Below are 11625 nucleotides of genomic sequence, written 5' to 3'. Positions count from 1 at the left end.
GGGATGTGAGTCTGTATTTTGGTAGCTGCATATTGTCTCATCATCTCAGTTTAAAGAAAGGGTTAAACAACACTGCTAGTTTGAGTTTGGACAAAAACATGGTAAATGGTCTGTATGTATATCACACGTTTCTAGTCCTGATGACCACTCAACACTGTGAAATGCTGTTTTGGCCCCTTGGGGCACCGTATGTTCCAGGAGGCGATCTAGTTTTGATGGCTTAAATATTTTAAATTTATTTAATCATATTCTGAACATAAGATTTGAACTCAGTACTATAGATATTTATGTATAAAATGAATATGTGAATTTCTACTTTTAACTTAATATTTGAACAGATATATAGTTTATAGAGTAACCTACAAGTTCTCCTTTGCAGTCACAGAATCGCAAAAAAATCGTATTGGTCGAAATAAAATAATAACTCTGTTTTTATCCCTGGGTGGAAATTCACATGTTACAGCAGCACAGAGATGGTGAGAAAACAGACAACAAACTCTGAGTGTACACACAAGCTCTGCTATGAAGTGTGAATTATATATGTGTGTGTGTGTGTGTGTGTGTGTGTGTGTGTGTGTGTGTGTGTGTGTGTGTGTGTGTGTGTGTGTGTGTGTGTGTGCAGTATATGTTATATGTATACAATACAATCCTATATAGAAATCAATGATAATATATAAAATAAAACCACAATAATGTGTTATTGTAATTGAGCTATATAGGGGATATATTCCGATGTAAAATCAAACCTCTAATAGTTCTGGTCAGGGTTCAGCTGTGAATAATAAACCTTGTACTTCTGCAGGTTAAAACTTAAATACTGTGACAGCTGCAGATATTTATTAACCTTTTCAGAAGAAATGAAGAATTCAGACATTTGTCAAATCAAACTAGCTCATATAATCCTTGTGTTATCCCTCCGTGACATCTGAGACACCATTTGTTGTGCAAGATCCAAATTCTGCACATTTCAGAAGCTGTCAGTTCAATGTCCTGGTCCTCGTCATTTAACTGATTGATGCTAAACTGTCTGAGAATAACAGGAAACAGATTAACGGTCATCAAGAGACCAGACAATGAGAACAGGAAGGAGGAATTTCACATCTGGCTACAGAGACATGTGTTATCACCTCCCTCATATACAGTATGACCACCAACTGATCAGCTCCATCTGCTGAGGAAGACCACGAGCTGTGGCTGAGATGTGGGGGGAAGTCATGACATCATGAAATAACCTGGAATACACAGTTTGTACAAATGATGCCAATTCACTGACTGGTGAGTTTTACCTCAGATGACCACCAGATGGCAGCAATGACTCAAATTAGAGGCCATGTGGAGTTTTAGCTGCTCACAATGCTCAGGGGGGGAGCTAATTAATAAAAACACCAATGTTTCAATTATTGAGTATAAAAACACATTTTAAAGCTGAATTAATTTATTTGGCTGAACAGGCTGTAAACACAACACTGAAAGGCATGATCTTATAAAGTTATTTCTAATTGAAAAAGAGAGTGTATGTATATATATTTTCTGTTTATTATTATTATTTCTCAGTATTAATATACATTTTATTATTATTTTATTTTTTATTTGAAAGTTACCTTATGTTACATATTGTTACTCTAACACTAAGATAAACAATGGATCACTCTGTAAATAATAGATGATGACTGCGTTAACACTAAGTGCCTCCAAATGAAAGAATAAATAAATAACACTTCTCAAATGTAACTTCGATGTTTGTGGGCTCATTAGTATCACATAGTTTCATTTGAGCTAAAACGGCTTGATGAACGGCTATTTCTTTCTATCTTTCAAAATAGAAAGAAATAGTTTCACAGCTTCCTTCGAAGGAATGAACTCAACGTGCCCTGATGCAGGTTTAATGTTTGAAGGAAGGTCAGAGCTGCAGGGTCCAAGTGAAGCAGCAGCAGCAAACTGAATTACTTTTACAACACATCATCCGCAGAGGCAGCCTCAGAATGAACGTGAGGGAAGAAACAACATCAAACTGAAGGTGAGTCAGCTCGTCAACAGGAACAAGTGTAGACAGGGCAAAAGATGAAACGTGAAGATAACAAGCAACTCAAACTATCCATCAACAGCAGAAACAACCCAGCAACAGAGGAGTGGTGCAGAGACATCTACACAGCGGAGCTCCTGAAATCGAAGCTCTCAGATGGACTCAGCTGTGTTCGCACGTATTCAAGACGCCTGCTTCTACACAGACTCATTTACTCCACCGTTCACTTATTGATCATCGACTATTCACTTTACATTTAATAGTTCCATGATCATTGTAATTTGGTTTGCAGCCGATGTCTTCCTCAATGTGTTGCATGTTAATCCCCCTCGCCCAGGAGACTTTGCTGCATCACTGCTGCTCTCCCCCTTTCCTGCCTACAAAGATTTCCTTTGTGCCATAGCAACACAACATCCTGATTCTTAATTCTAATTGGCTGGAGGGCGTATTACACTTTCATATCAGTACACAGCTCCGGTGTAGCAGCCTCATCAGCATTGTGAATACAGCTGGAGGGCGACTGGATTCCCCTGGTTACAGTCAACTGGCTGATGGGAATGTCATTAGTTTTACAGGTATTTGATCGGAAACCAAAATATTGGCTTCATTGAAATTGAAAACAGATTACCAATGAAAAATAAAGTATATAGGCTATAATGATAAATCCTGAAGGGAGTGATCGAAATATATAGAATATAAAAGAGAAATAATGAATGAAAATAACAAACTTTCATTCTTAATAATGTCACAAAAAGATTAACAAGAAATTACACAATAAACAAAAAACAGAAATGGCAGTGAGATAGAGTAGTAAAAAAAAAAAACAGTATAGATAAATGCAAATTAAACGTATAAGGACAAAGATATCAACCACATTAGTGAAACCTAAACCTACAATAGACACTACGTGGTGACGTCAGTACACTGACTACAAAAAAGATACGTTGGCCCTCAGCTGGTTTTATCACTCACATGAATGTCTCATGGCAATGCATCTTATGATACCCGCGTGTGAGATATGAAATAAGCAGCCGTGCCATAAATGAAACAGTGCTTGTATTAAAGGTAAAACACCACAATGGGCCTTGTTCTTACATGATGGATATATATTAAACTAAAGAGCTTAGGGTATAGAAACAGACAAGGGGCTGATCAGAGGCAGAGTTGGAGCTTCTCTAAAAGTGCAAACAGCTGAGGAGTGTAAGAGAAAAAAAAGGCATTTCATATGCAAACAAATACAACAGAAACAAATTCCATTCAAACTGCTTGCTCTCTTAAGACTATCTCTCCACCCTGTTACTAAGGAATATGGAATATGTAACGCAGTGGAGAGATAGTCTCGTCACTCAGAGAACCAAGGTTACAACGTAACCAAGTGATCTCTGCTCTACTCTCTGTTGCTAAAATGGTAAAACGTTAAAGTGTGGTGAAGTGGGACGAGCTGACTCCGGCCATCTTGTATTGTTTTAATGAAGTCTCTGTTCCTGAGGTAACAGGTAACAGGTTCCAGTGAGAGACACTTTCTTGGCTCTTATTCATGACAGCCCCTCACTTACAGGCTCATTTACGTGGAGAAGAATCACACAAAGAAAGTTCTTAGCTCTTTGCTGTCGACAACAGAAACACAAAAAAATCCATGGGAAATGCAAAAAAATCAAAATTGTACAAGAGAAAGAAAAAGAGCACAAACTAGAAAACATCTGCAGCCTCACTGCATGCAAGCTCTCTCTCTCTCTCTCTCTCTCTCTCTCTCTCTCTCTCTCTCTCTCTCTCTCTCTCTCTCTCTCTCTCTCTCTCTCTCTCTCTCTCTCTCTCTCTCTCTCTCTCTCTCTCTCTCTCTCTCTCTCTCTCTCTCTCTACTGACTGGCATTTAGCTTTATAGCCTCACCTGCTTGGAACCTACCACCTGTGCTGGTAAGTATAAGGTGAGCTAAACAGAAAGACAAAGAGAAACCACACCCAAGACAAGACCAAGTTTGGACTCTGTGTTCCTGCTGACCTCCCAATTCAACCTATCTGCACACATACAGCAGATCAATGCAATAGGTTGACTCAATGGGATCTAATGCAGCCACTTCCCCCATTCTCTGTCACCTTGAGTCTGCCCAGCCCTCCTCTCTCAGAGACCTGATCCTACTCACCTGCTGTCACTCTCCCTGATCCACCTGCTGATCTGACCCCATGCACATATCTGGAAAAACATCAGACAGAGCAACATCACAGAAGAAACTGTCAACACATACCTGCTGTGAAATAATACAACACACAACTCTAAACCAGATTATCTACAGAATCTAATTGATCATCAAAATTCTAATAATAATCAAATGACCAAATGTTTTAATATAGGGAGACAGGGCCTAGTGGAAAAGGGGGAGAAAACACCTTTTCACACTGACATTAGACAGATCTTTGTGTTTTGTTGAATTGATACCGACATCCACCACATCAGTCATGTGAGTCATGTGAGTCATGTGAGTCACGTCCATCTTCTCTTAATGTAATCCCTTTTCAAAAAAGAAACTGAAAGCATCAGAGTAAAAAGGTTTATGTTGTTATTGCTGTTTTCCGTTAACATTCTCTAATGCATGTATGACAGAAAAAAAACAAAACAACAACATGTTGACGCTTTGACACTTTCAGACCTATCCACAAAATAATAATTAATTTGCTTATATCGCAATATTGCATTCGAGAAGGTTGACGGAAACAGTAGAAACAACTAAGTGATTTAATGTATGTATAATACATTGATGGAAAAACATGAATACAGTTTGAGATTTTGCTGATGTAGCTGCTTAAGATGAAGCTTCTCCTGTCGTCTTTATTTACAGTTTGGTAGTTTTGTCCCCCAAACGGTGTCCAGGTCACTTTTCTCATATTTGAATCTGTGAGAAACATGGTATGATTTGGCCTCTTTGGGCTTTAACAAGTTATTTAAATGAAACCATCTGAAATATTTAGAGTGGAACAGACAGCTGCTATCTCCCTGGGAGCTAAGTGAGAGTTGATTTCCAGGGCTCAACATTTACATCTGCAAAACAACAGTATCAATATTAATGCTGTGGCTGAGCATCGTGCGAAAAGAAAAGAGAAATATGCAGGAAAATGTTCCTCGCCTCAGAATCTGACCACTGTCAGCATGTGTAAATGACCTGTTTTTTAAATGACTCTTCCATTTGTCATTTTATTTCTTTATTTGAATTTAATTGTAAAATTAGATGAATCAATTCTACTACCACACTTGAGAATATTGAGCACAAAACTCCATGAAGGATCTAATACAACTCGCAAGGTTGTTAAAAGACAACGTGAATGTGGTCAGCAGTTGTTTATGTTCAGCATCATCAATTATGGTCGTACTAAGATGGAGATCAAGGGGATTAATTTTACATGAGGAGTCTAGTGCTCTCTGTGTTAATTCTGAGTGTTTTCTTTTCTCCCGTGTGCTCACATGTTGCTGTCGGTCCTTTCCGATGGAAACAGAGCCCTCTGAGATACGCTGTGAAATAGCTGAGTAATCTTCCTGGATTGTGCGGCAGATCTCTGCCACATGCACTGGAGTGTTTACATCCTCTGATACCCAGTAATTACTACATCAGGACTCATTTGTCTGGGGACACTGCTGCAAATGGAACAGATGAAACACTGAGGCGCTGAAGAATCTGTTACAGTGTGTGTGTGTGTGTGTGTGTGTGTGTGTGTGTGTGTGTGTGTGTGTGTGTGTGTGTGTGTGTGTGTGTGTGTGTGTGTGTGTGTGTGTGCATTTTTCACCCTGCTGCTGATTCTCATGGTTTTAGTTTTTTTCTTTTGACGAAAATACAATTTTCTGTTGTTGTCCCTATTAATATTTGTGTGTACAGTAACCATGGTTACAGATGTATCTCTCTCATTACTGCAGCATCACAGGGTTCAGCTTTGCTGTTGGATAACATCAGTGTTGTGATCTTTGTTCAGCGAACATCAGGGGACAGTTTAAATGGTAACTGCTGGAACGCACTTATTCCTTTTGACTGCAACAGGAAAGTGAGCCAGATGAAATGTCGGCGTGCTGCCTGTGTAATTCTCAGTAGATTGAAGATTAATGTAGATCCTAAATATGTTTCTTCCAAGAACCATTGATATCAGATCAAATTAATACCTTTGTGTTTATTATCAAATTACTCATTCTCTGTACGAGACATGTTTTCGGCATCGGAGGAAAACTGTCTGCAGGTGTAGGTACGTTGTGGAATAAGACTTTGTTGGACTTGCCTTCCTTACTCACTGGCCAAAAAATGGTTTGCAGCCGATGTCTTCCTCAATGTGTTGCATGTTGATCCCCCTCTTCCAGGAGACTTTGCTGCATCACCGCTGCTCTCCCCCTTTCCTGCCGACAAAGATTTCCTTTGTGCCATAGCAACACAACATCCTGATTCTTAATTCTAATTGGCTGAAGGCTGTGTTACACTTTCATATCAGTACACAGCTCCGGTGTAGCAGCCTCATCAGCATTGTGAATGCAGCTGGAGGGCGACTGGATTCCCCTGGTTACAGTCAACAGGCTGATGGGAATGTCATTAGTTTTGCAGGTATTTGATCGAAAAACCAAAATATTGGATTCATTTAATTTCATTTCAATTGATTACAGATGAGAAATAGGCTTCAATGATTCATCCTGAAGGGAGTGATAGGTAGAAATATATTGAATATAAAAATACTAAATGAAAACAACAAACTTATATCGCCTTTTCTTAATAGTGTTACAAAAAGATTAACAAGAATTAAAACAAAAAGCTGTAAAAATGACTAAAACAGGAGGGAAACTGTCTGCAGATCTGTGTAGGTTGTGGAATAAGACTTTGTTGGACCATCCTTCTTTATATACTGGCAAAAACATTTTCTACAATAGTTTTTATCAAGTATTATTATTAATATTATTATTTTTAACTGGTTCTGCTATCATTAATAACACCATTACTTCCATAAACATCACTCTTATTAGTGTCATTATAGCAACCAGTCTGGTGAGGGTTTAAACACAATTGTTCTTGGTCTCTCTCCACCTCTCCCCCTCTCCTCCCCCTCTCTCATCTCTCCCCTCTTGTCCACCCACCTCTCCTCTATTCCCCATTGCTCAGCCCAACCAGTCGAGGCAGATCTACACCTACAGTGAGTCTGGTTCTGCTGGAGGTTGCCTTTTAGCGGATCCTTACTATGTAAAGTGCTTTGAGATAATGTATTTTGTGGTTTGGCGCTATACAAATAAAATCTTATGGAAGTCTGTCAAAGTTTTTGTTGAAGACATGAACGTGGTTTTATTATACTTTTGTCTTTTGTAAATAAATGGGATATTTGTCATGCTGGGAGGACTTTTCTTTGCCACATTCAAGTCTAATCTCAGCCCAGAAAACAAAGTGAGGCGGTGTAGCGCATTTCAAAGTTGTCCAACAGAGAGCAGTGCTACAACAAGACCAACAGAAGCTCTGTCATTAGTTTGTATGATGAGGGGCAGGGGAGCTTTTTCTCTTTTCACATGAAAACACACTGTCGGAGCCAAAATGAAAAACCTGCTCAACATTCAGTTCAAACACTCTATCATTGATATTTAATCTATGGATTTCTTTGTAGCTTGTCAATACTTTTCCTGTTTTACACACATCCATTAATCCACACAGACCCTGCTCAAACTGGTGTTGTGCACAGGAAGGAGCAGATTTAGTTATTGGCTAATTATGAATAATCATCAAAGATGTTGTCAGCATTGATAATGTTATTAATCAGAATGAATAATTACAGGGCACCAGTGAACTTAAAAACATAAATATTTCATATGAATATGCAGTGAAGGGTTGACAATGTCACAATCCAGCTGTATTCACATATATAGATACACTGACTCTTAAACAACATGTAGAATTTATATTGCACTTCAATCAGTAAATACCTCCTACGCCACAGTAACAACAGACACAAGCTATACTAAGGCAACGTCAGCATGGTACAGATTGCTCTCATTATATTACATGTGTTCATTCACTCTCTCCATCACTAAACACACTCACCCCAGGGTCTCTCCCCCAGAGGATACAAACACCCACACACACACACACACACACGCGCGCGCACACACACACACACTCTGATGAAGGTGCCTGACTGAAATCAACAGTGAACACAGACTCACACAGCGTAATAACCACAGCTTTTAGACAGGCTGCACTTCTAACCACGATCTGAGTGTTTGGATATTAAGATGATGGCAGATACCAACAGTCTTGTGTGTGTGAAGGGGGTCCAGCTACAACATGCCAGTCAGTCTTGCTGCCAGGGAGAAACTCTATAATCATTTCACAAGACTGGATAGCATCTCCCACCTTGGCAGCAACCCACTGACTCAACACGCAAATGCTCGAGCCCAGATCTGTCCTTCCACGTGTGTGATCCTGTATCGATCCTAGATATTCTGGTCTAAATTTAACAGGAAGCCAGTGTAGTGAAGCTAATACAGGAGAACATGAATCTCTCTTCTTGGTTCTTGTCAGGACACGTGCTGCAGCATTTTGGACAAGCTGCAGAGTCTTAAAAGACTTACTAGTTGAGCCTGAGAATAATAAATTACAATCAAGTATAGAGGTAACGAAGGCGTGGACTAACTTTTCTGCATCTTATTGCTGGGGCAGCAGCATTTCAACTGCTGACAGGAAGAGACTGGACAGACTGATTAGGAGGGCCCGCTCGGTCCTGGGATACCCGCTTGACCCAGTGGAGGTGGTGGGACAGAGGAGGATGATGGAGAAGCTGTCTTCTCTGATGGACAACCAGTGCTGCTGCCAGTAGAACCACACAGACCAAACCGCACTTTAAACTCTGTGCAATTCAATGGCTCATGTGCAATCTATTTAACTGTATATATTCTCACACTGCACATATTCTGTTTACACTGTATATATTAGTTCTATTCAATTTTTTGAACTTTTATATTTTCCTTGTATTTATAAGTGTTGCTTGTTTACTTATCATTACTTAACTGATGTCTATTTCTTTTATGTCAGGAAATTGGATTTTAATGTGATATCGTCATATCATTAATGATGAATTCCACGTATACCTGCTTCCGTTTCAGGCTCCTGGTGTTGTGCTGTTGTTGTGTCTGCTGACGCTCACACTGTCATGGCTCACTGTAACTGCCACTATTACTATGGTGCTACCTGTCCCTGTTTATGGAGGCAGAGTGCGTCACGTGATCTCACTGTGGCCTCATTACCCAGTGGTTTTCCTGGAGAAGTGGGTGGACCATCCAGACCACACGTTTCCTGCTCTGTTGGACCATCCCCATCATCATCTGTCTCCCCTGTCTCAGCTGCCGGTGTCCGATCAGGTGCTGTCCATGGTGCTGAATGTAAAACACCCCATTTCAGTGCCACAGCTGACAGACAGTATGAAGCCCTTCAGAAATACACGCAAGCATCAAGAGAGAAAATACACAACAAGGATCATTATAAACTTGTAGAAAACAGAATAGAAAACCCAAATTACTGTTGACATATACTCATATACTATATAATTATTATGTACAGCCAACTGTCTGATGAGGTAAATATATATACAGCTGCCTGAAAAACGTATATTTCTGTCAATCAGCAGGTATTGTTCGAGGAGAGGGTTGATAATACAGCACACAGTTTGTGTCTCGCTCATGAAATACCGGTAGGGGTCTGATCAGGGACACAGGGATCTCATCCTCAGTGGAAAAGGATTGCATTCATTCAAAGAGTGAAAACATGGAAACCCCAGAGTAGAAGCATGGCAAAAGGAAACATGTGGCAACATGAAGGGTCTGCATGAGCTGAACTGACAGTGATCTGAAGCCTCTGGAGAAAACAGTCAGGTTGAGGTTGGAAAGCCTGAGAAAGCCAATAATACAGAGAAGACATAAATCTTATATTGTGCTTGGTGAAAAGTCTACATTAGGAAATATATAGTATGTCCCTGTATTAAATATGGTTTATAACAAAAGACTTTATTTCAACATATTGTAGTATTTACTACTGAGGGATGTGTCACAGTACTGAATTCCCCATCATTTGGTTACATTTGCACAAATCCTGTTGATTTTTTACACAAGTAGGTCAACTGGCGTCATAACATCGTTTTGTAAAATACGGTAAGCCTCATAATAAAGACCCAATGTCCACCTCTGAACCAGGACAGAGTGAAGAACACATTCATTTCCGCCACACTGTCAGGAAAAATAACTAATAACTAATAACTAAATAAAGTAGATGGACAGATTACAGAATAGAAATACTGAAGCACCTTGTGTTTTTATAAATATCATTTACACTTAAGCTAGGTTAATCTGCACCTTTGTTCATTTTAAAATGTTTTTTTTTTACCTGTTCATAGATCAATAATATTAATGTAGTTGCGTTGGCTGCAGGTATGATCCATTCTGTCCCTGCTTTAATGAGCATTTTTACTTATTTCATGTACTTTATATAACCTGTGTTTTTCTACAAATAGGCATATAGTAAAATAATATTTTAGAGTATTTTCCCAACCTCACTGTGAATAATGTGTTTATGTGCTTAATGTGCAAAATACTGCAAGAAAACACTAAATACTGCAAGAGAATGCAAAATATTGTGTTTGAATGCAAAATGAATCCAGAGGAAACACAAAATATTCAGAGGGAACTCAGAATATTACTAGAGAATGCAAAATAATATTAGAATCCAAAACTTGTGAAGTGATGCAAACTTACCCCTGGAATCGAAACCTATGAATTAGCAGCTCTAGGTATAAATGATGAGTATTATTATTAAGATATGTTGAATGTGTGTGTTGGCGGCTGGGGGTTGGGGGAGGCTGGGAAAGGGGCGTGGAATCAGGCAGCATCACAGACTAACGCAGACTCCATCACACCGTCAATCTGTGTCCGCGGAGCCGTGGGAACGTCACCGGGCTGCGGGGTCCTGTCACCGTGTGACTCCGTGTCGGACCTCTGGATGGGATGCGTCTCTGACACCGGGATGAAACGGACGTGGTGATAAAGGAGCGTCTCTCCTCCTGCTCCTCCTGCTCCTCCTCCTCCTCCTCGTCCTCCTCTTCGCCTCCTCTCGTCCAGAAGCGGAGCTCGGCTCTCACCCTCCTCCCGGCGGGGACATGAGGAATCCGGTGGCCGGTGTGGCGCTGACCCTCTGGTTCTTTGTGGAGGTGAGAGCTGCTGGTTCACTGGGTCCTGTGTGTGAGAGCTGTGATGGATGAAAGGTCATGAGATCAGAAGTGCTTTGGTTGGAGGTTATCGCTCCTCTACCCTGAGATGCGGCTCGGTATTGTCTGCCCGGCGCTGCTGTGTGCCAAACTCAATTCAAATTCCACACAATTTAATCTTCCCTCAATCAGCGCGCAGATGTCACACATCCTCGAGGACGAATTTGGATCTTACTCACACAAATGGCATCTTCTGTGAAATTCGGCGTGCGTGCGATCCACAGAGAAACACCGCACGCCAGTGAAATCGTAACTTTTAGATCGGCTGATGCTGCCATTTAGATTGTGATGCAAGTGCCTGCATTGAGCACGAGGACAAAAACAGAGATAAGAGAGGAGGTCATGCC

General features: G+C 40.3%; 1 protein-coding gene across 1 annotated transcript in view; it reads left to right on the top strand.

The window, feature by feature from the left end:
* Positions 1–10902: 10902 nt before the first annotated feature.
* vopp1 (VOPP1 WW domain binding protein) overlaps positions 10903–11625 on the top strand; it is a 30168-nt gene continuing 29445 nt past the window's right edge. Inside the window, exon 1 of the mRNA XM_035142721.2 lies at positions 10903–11221. Within this exon, the coding sequence (XP_034998612.1) occupies positions 11171–11221 (51 nt within the window). The 5' untranslated portion in view covers positions 10903–11170. The remainder of the gene's footprint in view (positions 11222–11625) is intronic.

This window comes from Hippoglossus stenolepis, chromosome 19, assembly GCF_022539355.2.
Source record: "Hippoglossus stenolepis isolate QCI-W04-F060 chromosome 19, HSTE1.2, whole genome shotgun sequence".
In the NCBI taxonomy this organism is placed as follows: domain Eukaryota; kingdom Metazoa; phylum Chordata; class Actinopteri; order Pleuronectiformes; family Pleuronectidae; genus Hippoglossus; species Hippoglossus stenolepis.
The sequence above is the reverse complement of the archived record's forward strand: the minus strand, read 5'-3'. Positions and strand labels throughout refer to the sequence as shown.